The 16,855-nt window shown below is 36.0% G+C and overlaps 3 protein-coding genes across 3 annotated transcripts; 1 reads left to right on the top strand and 2 right to left on the bottom strand.

Annotated features, from left to right (window-relative positions):
• Positions 1-6,895: 6,895 nt before the first annotated feature.
• LOC110857857 lies at positions 6,896-7,782 on the bottom strand. Its single transcript, XM_022106469.2, has 4 exons — positions 7,626-7,782; positions 7,443-7,482; positions 7,275-7,352; positions 6,896-7,199 (listed from the first exon to the last, which is right to left on the bottom strand). The coding sequence occupies exons 1-4, from the start codon at positions 7,656-7,658 to the stop codon at positions 6,928-6,930; spliced, it is 423 nt and encodes a 140-aa protein (XP_021962161.1). The 5' UTR covers positions 7,659-7,782; the 3' UTR covers positions 6,896-6,927.
• An 800-nt stretch (positions 7,783-8,582) lies between these two features.
• LOC118438341 lies at positions 8,583-10,776 on the top strand. Its single transcript, XM_035858325.1, has 5 exons — positions 8,583-9,059; positions 9,129-9,192; positions 9,280-9,409; positions 9,504-9,609; positions 9,907-10,776. Exons 1-5 carry the CDS (start codon positions 8,996-8,998, stop codon positions 10,470-10,472), a joined length of 930 nt encoding a protein of 309 aa, XP_035714218.1. The 5' UTR covers positions 8,583-8,995; the 3' UTR covers positions 10,473-10,776.
• Positions 10,777-13,145: 2,369 nt separating this feature from the next.
• On the bottom strand, positions 13,146-15,215 carry LOC110857796. Its single transcript, XM_022106407.2, has 4 exons — positions 15,024-15,215; positions 13,735-13,836; positions 13,497-13,651; positions 13,146-13,419 (listed from the first exon to the last, which is right to left on the bottom strand). The coding sequence occupies exons 1-4, from the start codon at positions 15,172-15,174 to the stop codon at positions 13,327-13,329; spliced, it is 501 nt and encodes a 166-aa protein (XP_021962099.1). The 5' UTR covers positions 15,175-15,215; the 3' UTR covers positions 13,146-13,326.
• Between the last annotated feature and the right edge of the window lie 1,640 nt (positions 15,216-16,855).

Genomic DNA, 16,855 nt, shown 5'->3' with positions numbered 1-16,855 from the left:
CATATGTACACACAAATTCTTTAATGAATGCATATTTTGCTTTCTCAACCTGTCCATGAAAATTACATATCTTGCATTCAAAAGCAATTTCAGTATTCACAAATTTTACAAGATCCGAGCAACTAACTGTGCCCAAGATTTTAAAACGCAAGAAGTAACGTGAACGTGTAATCCGCCACAATCTTTAAAATGATCAAGTTAGTATTTGCATGAACTTTGGTTAAGTTTCCAATACCAACAGTTAACGGTTGAATGGATCGCAATATCTTTAGCGAGTATTTTGACATCAGTTCCTTTCTCATATTTCCCAAAAACAATGTTGACACGCGAGACGATTCATTTGCTAATTGCAACATGACCGTAATCATGATTGCCATGGTTGTCACATAAGCACATGCAAGAATGTGAATCAACAACGGTATTTTACCAAAGAGTCGGACGATATAGAAATTTCCAACAATTTGTGAAAGTAAGGCGAAAAATAAGCCAGGTCCTACTACCGGTTGACTCAACGTCATGTCTACACGGAGAAAATAGATTTGCAATTGTCTGTAAAATCGCATCTTGGCGTGTCCAAGTGCCAATTTACGTCTAGGGTCAGACTTAACTTGCGTAATCTTTACCCTTTTAATCGATGCATCTAGGAGGTCAATATATTTGCAAACTTGGTGCTGCGGAATTGTCAAAAATATAACTGACGCATGTCCAACGGCTAAGAATTGGTATTCTGTGCAGCATAGCACGATACATCTCCATATGCACAAGACTACGAAACCCCATGGATGATCTAGTACAATATTTGGCAGGGAAAGTTCGCAAAATTTTCGAGTAGGGTCGATATCTAGAATTACACCGACAATAACCCCCAAAGGAATAAATGCGGTTGGAAAGACGAGGACAATTTCGGCGAGCAGGGTACTCCAGTAGTGCACGGTTTCATTCTTTATATGGTCACCTGAGATTGCTAAAATTACTGAAATATTATATTCTCTTTTAAATATTTTTGGCACAAGGACAAATTTTGCATGAGGTTTTGAGCAATTACCTTCAACCATTTTGGCCATGGCCCCCAACGGATTTATGGCATTTATGAGAACCCTTGGATGAAATGCCATCATCCACATCATCGAAATTAATGCAGAGCATTGCATTGCAGCGTATATAACAATCGCCTTTCGCAAATAATCCCAGAAATTATGACCTACTGATTCTTTTCCTAAAATTATTTCCCACATTTGATAATAAAATGTGGCAACTATGGCGAAAGAGAGAATGGGAGTTAATTTGGAGGCCGCTATATGACATTTATTAAGTCTAGTTCGTCCGTGGAGTTTCTGAATTCTGCGTTCTTTAATGTTCACGTGAAATCTTAGAAGGAACGAAACTTTAGAAAACACTGTGTAAAATTTGTTCACAATAACCCATTGCTGTCGTGTAGCCATGTTGTCGATACTATAATGTCAATATATCCAGAGAACAATTTTAGAGAACTTAAAGAAGCACAAGGTAATGAAGGTGCAGTAGTTACATTAGTGAGATTTGTAGCTGTTTATGCGTGCTCAAATAAACTCAACAAATTCATAAACCCTCGACATTCTATAAATGACTAGAGAAGCGGGCTGCATAGCAGCGGTCAATACTAGTAATTAGCGAGCTTTACCTTGCCATTTTGACATAGATGCTTTTTTTGGATGCATTATAAATACGCATATCTAATAATTATGGACGTATAATAGGTTTCATATTCTGCCATGATAACATATTACAGTAATATGTATACAACAACAAGTCACTTGATCTAGATTTTAAACATAGATTAAATTTCCAAGCGGGGGTAACCTTTTACATCCAGAATTAACGAAACGATCAGAAAAATAATACCGTAATGTAATTAAATACGTTTGTGTACATATGTTTTACCTTTGCCTCTGCGACAACGATTCATTTAACTGAATTTTAATTTCATACATACATACACGCCAATTTACATAGTATACTTGTACCACAATTAGATATATGTGTACTGGTCCTTAATGCTTTTTGATTATATATAATCTGCATATTTAGTCCATAACTTGTAAGTACATATGTACATAAACTATGTAGGGTATTTTTTTCTGAATCGGCTAACTGCAACACTTATCCTTAGTGTTTTAACATGGATTAATATAGGTAAGTATCTTAATACACGTGGGACATACATACATCAGATAAAGGATGAGTGATTTATAGATGAATCGATTTTCTTGTAGCATGGCGTATTTATACGTACATACATAAATGCATATTTATATACAATGAAAACACAAAGGTGGTTTCCATTAGCTATGCGCTGTTAACTACGAAACCTAAGGGTGAATTAAATCCAGCCTTATGTTTTCTTGATAATAAATTCACTGCATTTATCCATGAAATGAATTGCTTAATAAATCTTGTCAAATAAAACACATTTGTCTGATTCTTTGGAAATATGTAAGCACACAGATATATGTACGTGTCTAAATACTAATGTAGTAGAAATATTCAAAAAATGTACAACATTTGCACAACGGAACGCTACAGATAAGGAAGAGTTAAGATATCCATGCAAAAAAATCACACTTTGTCTTATAAAATGCTCGTAAAAATGGAAAAGTTAAAACAGGCCCAACCCACAGGGACCAGTATTTGCGTCCCACTCTACAAGTTTCTCAAATATGTGGGCGTTTTTCCGTGCTCTTTCGAATTCCACCCAGTCCCCAAAGGCTTCGATGGAGTACTTCCCCTCCGTAAAATATACGCCGAGCCTTCTGGAAAATTTGTCCTTCTGTGCAAACTAGTTCTTTTCACCCACTGCATGCACTCTTTGTTCCAAGCGTTCCAATTGTTCTGGAACCTCGTCATCTTAAAGGAGGATTTCGGAACAATTATGAGTTTAGTGGCATGGTGTGGAACTTCCATGCTTGGATTACTCGTGGCACTTAAACATTACAAGGACAGGGATTCGATTTGTGCTTGGATGACGGATATTAATGCGTTGGAGGAAGAAATTTACGGTATTTTACTGTCCCGAACTATTTATTTGTATTGTGAAAAGTTACTTTTCCAAAATTTTGAGACACTCGTCTTGAAAATGATTGCTTCTATATTTTTGATAATGGTGCTGAATTTATTGATTACGCTTTTCTCTCAAAACCCTAGAAAAATACAGAAACCATGGAAACCATGTGTCAACCTATGTTGTCCGACACACCCGTGAATTTCATCGCATCAGGAGAAACATTTTCGTCTTCAGCATCATTGCCAGTGCTGTCATCGGCATGAAGCACTTGCAGGAACCGAGGTCGCCCGTCTTCCTTTACTCCCTGCTACCGTCACACTTTGAAAACTGGGTCCTGCTCGGATGCTCTGTCGCTTTCCATGCCGCGATCATGGTTTACGACCTCTTCTTCACGGTTCAACTGGTCGCAGGATGTATGAACATTTGCCGAATATTTGAATCCTGTCTCACTCTTATGGTGTCACCCGATAAAGACAAATCCGGATTCGAACTTCTACTGGAAATGGATGACGCGTTGGGATACAATAAAAGACTCGGTGAACTGATGGATGGAGCGAATAAAATATATGCATGGTTGATAGCACTGCAAATGGGGGGTTACTCCGTGTTGTGTTGCATTGTCGCATTTCTGCCAATTCATTACTGGAATTCAACCTCCCCGCTGGGACTGTTAGGCTATGTTTTTCTCTTTATAGCAGTGATTTTCATATTTTGCCGCGTTTTTCCCGAAATGGGGTCTGTTTACGATGCTTCAAAGTCGTTTAAAATAGCTTGGCTGAGGGAACTTGCGTATTCGAGGGACGCTTTAAGGTTGGTTGTGGAACATGAGAAATACTTTAAATTGTTGCGGCTTCGGGTCAAGAGTTGCGTCGAGTTTGGGTTCAAGTGTGGTAATTTCGTGTTCATCAAAACGTCGACGATGTTGAGTTTCTTTTCGGTAATATCGACGTATCTCATTATTTTGTTGCAGTTTACACGATCAGCGGGATATGGAAGGGATAAAGATTAGGAGAGAGGTTTTTCTCGTTGTAATATTAAGAGTTATGTACATATATTATGTGCGACTAAAATTATTCGTGCGGAAATTTTGGAGTATGTGTAGCACAGATTACAAAATGTTTTTCTTAGGTGAGGCAAAAGTAACAATGGGTGCCCGCAAAAAAAAGCATCACCATGGTTACGGCGAAGCCTAAGTATGCTTTCGTATACACCCTTTGAAACTGTCGACAAGGCTAGAGCCTAAACGGTTAATCCTACGCAAATGGTGTAAAGAGCAATCGTGCAGAGGAGATTGAGGAGATGCGGTTTTACAGCTTTCCCGATGGAAAAGTTGCATTTTGAGCCCCCAAATTTCAATTTGAAACTTTACAATCAAAATTTGAGACACTTGTGTCAAAGGAATATATGCATAAAACCTGATTTTATTGTGTAAAAATCGGTTATGTATCATTTAAAACAAATCCGATTGAGATCGGTTCAAAACTGAAAGAGTTTTGATGGAGGCATCTGAAACTTTTCATGTTGCTAAGCATTCTTCATCAAAATTGCAATGTAGCTGGTTGCTACTAGCAGCCAATATAGCAATTTACTAAAAATAAGAGTAGTTGTCTTTAAGAAATTTCTGGTATAAAACATTTAGACACGCCCTTGTTGGTCAAAGTTAGGAAATATCAGATTGGTGATTATTAATCCGGACTAGGGATAATTGTAAATTCTATTGAAAATTTTAAATTTAATAATTAGATTATTTTGTCAAATTTACTGTCCGTTTTATTGCTATATACGCCACCATGGGTATTTGCATTTTATATTTGAATGTCCTACACATACTTTGATTTTAAATGTTTATTTGGTCATTTTGCAATTTAAAATCCAATCTTTAATCAAAAAAAAGTAATCCAGATTATTTAATCTTAATCCCAAATCCAGGTTGTTCTCAAAAATTAATTAATCCTGGTAAAAAATTACTACCTAATATAGGTATTTTCAACTACTGTTAAGCCGATATTAATAGTCTGAAAAAAATCTGAAAGGTTTCCTGGCAGATAATTTATATTATTTTCCGAAAACCAAATAACCTCTCAGAAAAATTTCCAAGGAATTGAGACTATTAATAGTGGCTGAACAGTAATTTTGCATCGAAAGAATAATCAAATCGCATAGCCTGTTTCAAAGAGCTCACAATATTTGAAGAATAGATTAAAAATTTTGACAAGTGGAATTAATTGTCTGAAAATATGAATCACCTAAAATCCACGAAATAAAATAACTTTAAAAAAGCTTCCTTAGGTGAGGCGCTGCTAAAAGTGAAAAACAAGATTTATGGCCTTATCTTTTAAATATCTCGTCCCCTCATCATTTTAACAGGAGATGGTGGCTTTGCATCACCGTGAGGCCTGTCATTTTAGGCTAAGCTTCTGTCAATAAAGAATATATTCACAATAATCCGCAACTCGCTGGAAGATAGTCTAGGTTCACGAATTTCTCAAAATTATCATGTGTTACTTTCTCGTTCGTATTGGGAACTAGTTGTGCTAGTAAATACAATTAGCCTTTAACGTACTACCGCCGCTGGCTTGGTCAATTGTTTATAAATTATTTAAGGAAGAAAATTCTACCCTTAAATTTTCGAACGGGGCATTTTTAAAATTCAGCAAAGGTGGTTGAAGTAGTTTGTATAACACATGCAGAAAATTGTACAAGCCAATTAAATTCTGTTACGGGCCATCCATAAATTATATTGGCTGCCTGAAGTACTGGTTAGCTTGTGAAATAAATTATTTGCTAATCTAATCATATTCACCCTCCGAAATAGTTCTTATAAACTTAAGTTTATAAGCCTTTCGAAAATAATCTGTTTATGCATCAATATATATTTTAATTAGCAAGGTTTTAATTAATTTTTTAGTGGCAAATGCAATTTTTGTTATCGTTGCGGTATGTAATAAACGGCGTGATATGTTATATGGCTAAAATAACTGGCCTCACGGTGATGCAAAGCCACCATCTCCTGTTACAATGATGAGGGGACGAGATATTTAAAAGATAAGGCCATAAATCTTGTTTTTCACTTTTAGCAACGCCTCACCTAAGGAAGCTTTTTTAAAGTTATTTTATTAAATGAATCGAGTTAGTATCATGTACATGAATAAACTTTATCAAAGTTTAGAAACTTAATTATGCATGTAATGTATTGTAATCCAAATATACATAGTTACATATATTGGAATGCTTGTGGAAGAAATGTTCAAGTAATTTCCTAGATCAATTGGCATAAGTAAATATGTACTGTTGTGTAAATTTTAATGATAACATTTAAAAATAATAATGAGTACTATTTAGTAGATGGGGTGATATTCCACAGTACTTATTTGTAAGGATGATGCCGATTGTTGGAGCAAATGCGTCGATTGTTAGTTACTTTAATTTACAAAAAATTCTGCGGATTTATTAATATTCTGGAATGTTAGGATAACAAGCACGAAACAAATCGATCTAAGTTTAATCGTTTTAATAAAGCAGAGCTGAATTAGTATAAATAGAAATTGTGATAGAGCTATAAGTGTAAAACTTATTCACGCAATGCAAATCTCTATTTATGTATGCCTAAAAGCAATTTCATGTTATTTGGACCTACTTCGATAAATCTATGAAAATTCAGTGTAAATTGAGAAATTTAGGAGAGTTTGAAGTGTTTCCTTGTGATAAATTAATAAGTGTAATTCATTGTCGATCGACTAAATATCAAATTTTTTCAGGGTTTGTACCAATAGTACTCACAATACACGAGAAAAAATGAATTTGCAATCATATTGCGGTAAAAAATATGCACACATAAATATGTATGCATGTACATATCTCACTTTCCTTGTTCCTCCTCATTGTTCTCACGCTTTCTTTTGGGTTTTTTCGTCCTCCTCTAATTTCTCTGAAGAGTTCTCATCTTGTTCATCCGCATTGTCACCTTCTTCACAATCAGTAATCTTTTTGCAGATTTGGCAACCAGGCTGCTGCCCGCAACCCATAATTTCGGCCAAATTACTGATTTCGGCGTCAATTTCATGCAGAACGACGGAGTTGTAGTTAAATCGCCGGGCAAGACGTCTCCGTAACTTTACTTTGAGAGCATCCAAACTCTCCAGTTCCAAATTGAGGACATCTGTAATATTCAAAATGGTCAGATTGAGAGCTGATGACTTCGTCAAGTGAAGGGCAGATTTACATGTTATCTTACCTCCATTTTGTATGCCTGGATGGTTTAGGTAAGTTTCGAGCATAATGTACTTTAGTAAAGCTGCTTTGTATTGCAGTTCTGAAAATAATAAATTAACCATAATAAAATCACAGCAGTAACTATTTGTATGGGCATTTTTAGGAGCTTAATTTGTATTTTCATACTTACTTGTTGTGGCCGAATCAGGACTTGCCTTTTTTGGTTGAATCTTAGATAAATAGATAATATATTTTATTAAACAAGTGAGTTGTAAGTATTTTTCTACGTAGTAGACTAGACTTGATAATGAAATATATATCTATGACAGAGCAGGATGATGACAGTAAGACAAATTATTAATTTCTTACTTACCGGCTTCCTAATGCACACTTCCATACAAACCATGATGATTGTAATTCGTCTTGTTTGAAGGAATGAGTTCAATATTTTGTTGTATGCAAATGACACATTTTCCAGTCTTAAGCTCCCTTTTTAAGGCAATGGGCAACAAGCCCATTTTAATTTAGAATGAATAATAACTATGTATAGATATATGTCCTGTACGTGTATATTATTTTATATCCGTTGAAAGTACCAAAGGGAAAAATTCCAATCATCATAGTTTAAACGTTGGTATGTACATATCCTATTTTAGTTTATACCATTTCAGTCAGTCCCCAATAGCTTGCTAGAATTAGGTTTTGGGAGCTCCGAACAAAGTAAAATAGGATGAGAGAGGGCATAGACCCTGGGTGAAAATGTGAAACGAAATAATTTACCCATGTATTTATCCATGCATGATATGCATATAAAATATAAAATATGTACATATGTAAAAGTGCGTATTTTAAGATATTGGTGATGGGTGATGAGAAGGGTGATGAGAAGGGCTGTAGGAATATTCATCAATTTACATTACACTACGTAAAGGATTACTGAGAATAGGTACTAGGCAAGAGAAATTAAATTCTAGAAAATTCATGTTTATTATGATATTTGAAATTTCTACAACCCGTCATTACCCGTAAAGCACAAACGAATAAAAGATATTGATCATCTTCGAACTTATGTATGTATGGCTTTCTCCTTTCTAATAAGTCAGTCCGAACCCTTCATCTCGACATTTAGGATCAGTATTAAATTTTTCATATGCATGTACATATGCAGATGTATGTACATACATATCCTTTTAACCTGCAAGACTGAATTGTAGATAAATAATGTATTAGTATCTATATTCCGTTGATTATTTGAAAATAACATTCAGTTTCTCTCTGACAATAATTGTCATTTCTACATACAGATACATTAGTAGATTTTCATAATTTCAACGTAGTAGAAAATAAATTAAACTCATACATCCTTCTTCCATCTAAATTATTCCGGGGGCAATAACTTTATCGGGTTTAGACAATTCGTCCAACTTTACAAACCGTCACAATCCAATAATTTCTTATGTCTCCACGTGTTCCTATGAAATGTATGTGAAACCGAAGTGCGTAGTAATCCTAGTTACTCGTTACTTTGCTCAAACCCTACTTTCTCCTGCCTGCTTTCACCACGGATAGGATGGTAAGAACTTGTCCTATATACGTCCCTACTATATGTACATACACATCCAGCCATGGCCTAGAATACGTGTCGACGATCATCCAGGGCGAAGCAGCAGGTGTTGTTGTAGTCTCTACGAAGTAAGTACGTGACATGGTTAAAAATTGAACCAATTTGTTGCACTTATAATCATGCTGCCAAACTTGTTCATCGTTTTGATTACTTTTCAACTTAACCATGTCCGACTCCTGCAAGGTGGGTGGTGTTTAAATTTGTGGTGAAAGTGGTCTGTGCATAAATATTTTGGTATTATTTAATTTGTAGGCTTCAGCAACGAGACGGGGCCCAATTGCAATCGCCCACTGGACGATTTATGCGACACATTGAGGTCAGTGAAATATCAGATAAACGAATATTATATCATGTGTGATATCATTGATCATTGGTGACATGAATTTCCTCATATTGACCGCAGTCAAGCCGAGGCGTGTCACACAATTCCGTACTGCATACATTGTAAATGGAATACTGCCATCATTCCGAGAGAGGATGCTGACAAGTGTCAAATGTGTAAGGATGAGGTCGTTGAAGGAAATAAGAATCAGGTACTAGTAAAGGGAAATAAATGGGATATGCGTGTGTGTGTATTTATAAATATGCACACGATATAAAAGCTAACTTCCATTAAAAAATATGTAGGTTGCCATGCTACCAATACTGGAACATGCTTGTAAACTGCATGGAAATGAGGAGGATACTGAAAAATGTACAGAACTACTGAAAGAACTAGAACCTAGTATGATAGGTATGGAAATGCTAACCTGTTTTAATTGTGGTGAAAGTTTTTTCATATCGAAATTCTGGTGATTGCAAAGTTTTTTTTTATCTTCACAAATTAATACAAAAGTAAATCATTATTTAATATTATTTAACTCATAACTTTCGCAAATGCTAAAGTACAGGCATCTTTTATTTCTCTATGTTCATAAGTTTTTATGAATTGCACATATTTACATATTTAGATACGTACACATTCTACAACCAATGATTATGATCCACTATGTATTTTAAACAGTATTTGACTCTTGATTTTTCTCTTCAGATGACATCGTCTCTCACAACATGTCCACCCACGATACTTGTGCTCTCCTCGCCTTGTGTCGCGCCCTGTTTGAGGTCACCGTCACAAACGCAGAGTTAATACAAGACGAGGATGAGACGAAGGTGAGCAATCTCGTCTCAGAAAATGGAAAAGAACACCCCGTCGCCATGGCGAAAGGAATTGGTGCCGGGAGAGGGGGCGGATTCGGAGGGAAAAGTTCCTTCGGTCGAGGAGGCGGTATCGGCAGTGCGGGTCGCGGTGGGTACTCATCTTTTGGAAAAATGTCCGTCCCCGCAGGACGAGCGACCGGATCGGTGAACAGGGTGGGCTATGGGTCCCACTACAATCGTGGTGGGGGGAGTTTCATACCCATCTTTTTGCTAATGGGGGCAGGCAGAGGCTATGGCAGGGGGAGGCATACTTGCACCCTGCAGAGGGACAATGGGGAACATGATAACAGTTCAGATTGGGCTGGGGCCATTCTCCTGATTGGATTGGGGATCATGTTGATATTAATTTTCAGGTGTGTCCTCAAGCGCCAGAGGACAACGGGTGGAATTTTGTAATTGTGTTTTTTAGGTATCCTACTTGCGTAATTAATCAATTAATATGTATCAGGGTGTTACAAATTATTTAGAATTTGAATATTATTTATTGGTGAGGAATGGACCAAATTACATAAGGATTATGCCAGTTATATGATTATTTAAATTGATTATTTAATACTTGCTGTGACAATGAGTAGTATAATGTTTATTTATTGCACGGATAAAATTTAAAATATATATATGTATTTGTCTGTTTGCTAAATATGTTACTTCGGCATACAGTGAGTTAAGTAAATAAAATGCTACGGATATTTCACGTTTATTTGTTGAAATTATGCGAGAAATTTAATTTTAGTATCATGAAAAGTAAAATTTGAAATCCTCTAATCTTTTGTGTACATTGTACACAAAAAGTGTTTTAAATTTTTTAACGTTATCTCAGCCATCTATTTCTGAACTTGAGTTAATCCAAGTCACCCTTGATCTTACATATGTACAAATCTACGTACATAGATATTATGCAAGTTATGTATGTAGACTGAAATGTTGAGATTCTGATCAAAAGTGTCCTTTCCCGAATGTATGCATAGCAGGGAATAAATCTTGCTCGCACCGGCCCATAAGCGGTGCGAGCAAGCTATGGGATAGTGCGAGCAAGATTTATTCCCTGATGCATAGTACCTTTACCTTCCAAGCGAACGACAACTATAATTTAGCATCATGTGAATATTTGGACTAGAAAATTGATACACATTTCAAACCGATACTCTAATTATAGTCTTCTGTAGTGCAAATACAAAAGACATTTGCTTTTCTTTTGTTTTGATAAATGAAGCCAGACGATGACGTTGGTTGACTTACGACATTCAACTGTGAATGTTCTTCTCAAATATTTCACATCATGAACTTTGTCAAATTTTTAAAATCATGGATCGCACAATTAAATACCCTTGGTGTAGAATATTGGCAATATGTCCAAACTATTTTAAACCCATCTCCCACTACGGCTTATTACCCGTTAATGACAACCCTAACCAATTGGTGTCTCCTCACCTTCGCCCATCCAATCAAGTCGAATCATAACGGGGACGTAATTTCCGGTTTGCAAGGTCCTCTGGAATGGGGGCTGTTCGCAACATCTCTGACAACTCTGCTCCTGCATGTAGTCATATATTTCGTCTGGATATTAAGAAATATTCTGTGGTCCGATATTTCTGACAACGTTACGTTTCCAGCCTGGAAACAAATCAAGATTATTTTTTTCTTCTCCGCTTACACAATTATACTTGGATCTCAACTGGTGACTCTAAAAAGACGGGAGGAATTTAAAAGGTTGGTGATGACGCCAAAGAAAATGGAGGAGAAATGCAGGGCAAAATATGGTATGGAAGTACAAATAATTTAGTAATAAATAATCACGCAATTCACTAAGGGCGTTTGTTATCGGATTAATTGTGCAAGTTTTATAAGATTATGTTTTACCCAAATAAAAAGACGCCCTTTATCCATACACAAAAATTTACATATTAGTAGATTTATAATTTTATTCTTCTTTGAATCTTCTTAAATCTGTATAATATTCTGAATTTACCGGATTTCAAACATTCAAATATTTACTTCAAATGCCGTGAATTGATTGATTGACTAATCTTGTAAATTATCTGATCAGCTAGCTTTCCTGGAGGTGGAATCACCTCAGAAGAAAAATATGCAAAGACGTCGCTATTGTGGATTGGTGAGATCGTAAAGATGTCCATCTTTGGGGTTTCGTTCAGCGTGTTTGCACTCGCGTTGCTAATGCCGTGCACACCTCCGCTTATCACGAGTATCATAATGACGGACTGCCAAACTGGACTATTTCCTACTGGAAGGTTGAAATTATATCAGAGAATTATGCTCGGCATATTTGAAACGTACACGTGGCTGATCATGGACGCTGTTGTGATCCAACTTCTTGGAGGAGGATTAGTATATCCAGCGGAAATGTTGACGTTGTGGGTTCACGTGACAGAGAAGTAAATAATAGTGATTTTTAATTGTTTATGGAATTGATGCCATTCAAAAAGCTTAGAAAAATGTTTTATTACAGTAGCATTCTGAATATGAGAAAGTGGGAATATTAGCAAATTTGGATAATTTACTCTTACAGATGTTTGTATAAATTTGTCTTTTTTAATTTAAGTTAACTCCTTTATATTTTTAGAGAAGCAAAACGTCACCGCGGAAAAATAATGTCCTACAGGGTCGCACAACTCGTGGAAAAGATAATCAACTCTTTTTGGGACAAACCTCTCATGCCACTTTTAATTGCGTGCATCATCACGGCGGAAACGACCTCACTGTACGTGCTCGCCTCCTCCATGCACAAATTGACCATACCGATCATCCTGTTCTTCGCAGTGGGTGGATTTGACTACTTTGTTGCTATTCATGTGGTTTTCAAATGTCTCAGCTTGCCTCACCAACGCTCGTTGAAGTTCATTAATGAAATGCGGTGTGTCATGGTGAAGAATGGTGGTCGGTGGGGGAGGCGATTTATGAGGTCATGCCCACCAGTGAAGGTTTCAATGGGAGACGGAACATTCTTTGATAGATTGACACCAGTTGTAATTTGGCAATTTTGCGTGGACAGAGTCATTAATATGTTGCTCGTGTGATAAATAAATGCTTCTCGAGTAAACTTTGTCTTAATTTTTGAATGTTCCAATTGTTTTAATTCTGGATAAGAATTATGTACTTAATTGCACTTTATGCGTTGGTCAATGACGACTAGAATTTAGAAACAATTTTGTTCCTACATATGTTAATAAAGTTTATTTGCAAATCAATTTTTTCGGGTCATATGTTTATCCCTTGTACATACATTGGTTTATCACCCAACGTTGGTCGCAATGCTACTGGCAAAGCATCGACGGACAAATCTTCCGTAAAAGTCAAAAAGATCGACTTCAACAACCGCTTGTCCCTATCGAACACCAATGAAATTGACGTACTTAGATGAATTGAAATGTAAGAGTATGTGAAATTCCATAAGTTTCACACCAGTCCAAGTGTCGCAGGAACTTGAAATTCGCCAAAAATTTGATACTGCCTGCCTGCAGTGAAAGTACCCGGGATCGCTGATCTAGACATGGACCTTCTTTCTTGTTTGTATGGGGTTAGAAATATTTCGTAGTGAAGAGTATTTGTGGTCCAGGCTTTAGAAAAGTATTTAATCTTACCAGTAACGTATATGTGTATGTGTGTTTACTACGTATTGCATACTAATAATATGACAAACCTGGCATAAAAACTGTCGAAACTTCGTACCACATTGATTGGGACATCATGCATGGTTGTGCTGTACATCCTGTGACCTCCACTCGAACAAAGGTTCCACTTTCTGGTATTACAAGTGAAAAGTTGAAATTTATAAATATGAAAATATAAGTAAAATTAGGGTTGCCCCGGGTACCGGGTAGTTACCCGGTACCCGGCATACCCGGCCTGTTTTGGGATACCCGGTACCCGGCCGGGTACACTTAACTACCCGGTCTACCCGGCCGGGTAATTTAAATGTTCAATTTTTTTGTAAAACCTTATAAAAAAATTATAATCATATGGATTCCATTTTTGTGCTTGGTATAAAATTCTTTCAAAATATTATTTTGAAAGAATGCGTAAAATATGGGCCAATTCTTAGGTGGAAATTATTATCCAGATTTTAAAATTACCTTGGGCGCACTCACGTCAACCCTTGCATATCTCGCACATGAAGCATCGCAACATAACTTGTGATGCTTTACGAAACTTGAGACATTTCTTAAAACTTTTGTTAAAAACAATTGGTGTTTCAAATTTATCCAGCAATCACGCTATAATTTCGCAAACTGTTCCTCCCGATTATCAGCGAGAAACAATGCAAAAATCCATGAAAACTAGATCAAAATAAGCATCTTTAATATAGCTGCGAGACTTTCGAAGTGATATTTTGCGCAAATTTTTTGAGCTTCACAAGTTTGCTCAATGAGTGGCGATGATTAATAAGACATCGCCGTGAGTTTGTACGCTCTATGTATGCCCCACATAATGTTTTCATCCATGACCCCTACAGATTTTTTTGCAAATATGTATTACTTTTATCTGAAGTTTGATATTGAGGTTAAGAATAGCTTATGCTTAACAGATATAATTTGACAAGTCCAAGATTTTAAAGACGCTAGCCTTATCTGTCCTAGCAGTTCCAGTCAAGTTGAAGGATTAGTAAATACATTAAAAATTGGGTGGCAAGTACATGCAGATGGTCCTGTTAAATCGGACACAAATTTAGAATACGACTTTGTCCCTGACCCAGGCTAAATGAAGTCTGTGCTGCATGCTTTTAACTTTTAATTTTTTAAAACTTGTAAAATTGTTCCAAATTCTAGAGAAAAGTAGAATAATTCTCGTTATTTTTCTATATATAAAGATTACCCGGTACCCGGCGAAATTTTAGGCCGAGTACCGGGTAGCCGGGTACCGGGTAGTGCCACTACCCGGGGCAACCCTAAGTAAAATATATTAAAATGAGCATAAACGACATTAATTTACCTGCCAAGGTGCAGTGTGTAGGTGAGGGTGTAACCGTGCCCAGTATTCCTATAGTTCTCTTCCCTACTTCGGCGCATGAACATGTGCAGATCAAAGAAGCAAGAACTACGACTAAGGCACACAAAATACTGGAACCCATTTTCTCTGACATAAAATATTAAGTAATACGCTTGGAAAATTATGATAAAGCAATTTTTAGCCTGGCCTGGTTTTTATATGTGTAGAAGCATTTGAACTTTGGATTTTGAATTATATATGCACGAATTTACAAATATCATAATCCAGTGACAAAAGTTTTGTAATATTTTATTGGGGGCAATTTGTAGATAAGTCTATAGACGTGTAAAACCTACTTACCTATATAAATATGTAGGGGGGGGGGTGATAACCATCGGATTAGATCGCCGTAATATTGTTTGGATCAAATAATAAATTATGATCTACTTAAGCATTTTGGCTAATCCCCACTATTAAAAAATCGGCTTTTTTCTATTCTGCTTACGTTGGAGTTTAAATTGTAGATTAAGCGTAGTCAAGGTTAAAGATTATGTGAATTAATGTGCAATCGTAGGTGTCATAATCCTCTGGAATAGGCAGATTACTTAATCCCTGCATATATATTTAAATACATGTATATTGTACCAAATAATTTGTTGCGACAGGTTGCATAAGATAAAATAGCATTCAATTAAATGTAGGAGTTGAGTTGCCAGGCATAATTTTAAAATACAAAGTTTTTTTAGTTAATGGTGTATATATTTACATATAATGAAATAATATCTAATAATGCTTTATTATAATCATTTACTAGAACCAGTGATTTAAAATGCTTTTCACAGCAGGGTGGCCTATTTTCACGAGCTTACAACAAACAAATCAATACCAAAAAATACTTAAACGTACACTACAAATTAAGATTTAACTAAACAACTCACGTATAAACTAGTGTACATACTATCATTAAACGCTGTCAAATTAGTAAGAAAATCTAACTGCAAGCCAAAATCAGTACCACACTCAACATTATCTGTAATACTTCAACAGCTACCAAATATTCATAGATTAATTGGAAAATTTAGTTGAGTTCATAACATTCAAATAAATTAAGGCTTTCTCAGATGCTTTTCTCAAATAAAAATTATTATCCTAAGTATTCCCAACACTTAAATTTACACAATGATCAAAAAATAGAGAAATAAATTCAAGGAGTAAATGCAAGTATTAATATAAATAAACAAAAAGCAAAAATCCTCAGATTTCGAACCTTCCACTTTATCACTGACAAAAACTTTGCATATTTGTGCGTAGCTTCTCATACAAAAATATACCAAGACATACGTGATTCAATTAATATCTAAGTAAAACCGTCCCGATTAGAATAAACAAAATCGTCAATTGCTGTTGACTCATTACCTATTTTTAGCTTACTTCTATAAAATACTGCCAAATTATGTCTCGTTATTTTTTTCCTATAATAAAAGAGCATTTCGTACAAAAAGACAATTCCAGAAATCACAAGACAACCAATCCAGGAGTAGAAAGCTCCAGAAATATGCTTCAAAGTGAGATCGTCGTCCATCGTGCCGGCTGAGTGTTGCAATTTTTCCGTTTGACCGGTTTCTAGCCACCAAGCACGTTTTGGTAGACGCAAGTCGTAATACATGTCGTGCTCTTCCCAAAGGCTGGGAAGATGAAATGGTCGCGTCCAGCCCATCGAACGGTCGAAACCCTCCTTGTAGATGGACCCGGATTTGAGGACGAAACCAAGATAGACCTGGAAATGGGGGGACAATTTTTGAATAAATTGACAATTTTTGCTTAACCAGTAAATA

Source organism: Folsomia candida, unplaced genomic scaffold, assembly GCF_002217175.1.
Source record: "Folsomia candida strain VU population unplaced genomic scaffold, ASM221717v1 Fcan01_Sc019, whole genome shotgun sequence".
NCBI lineage: Eukaryota > Metazoa > Arthropoda > Collembola > Entomobryomorpha > Isotomidae > Folsomia > Folsomia candida.
The sequence above is the reverse complement of the archived record's forward strand: the minus strand, read 5'-3'. Positions and strand labels throughout refer to the sequence as shown.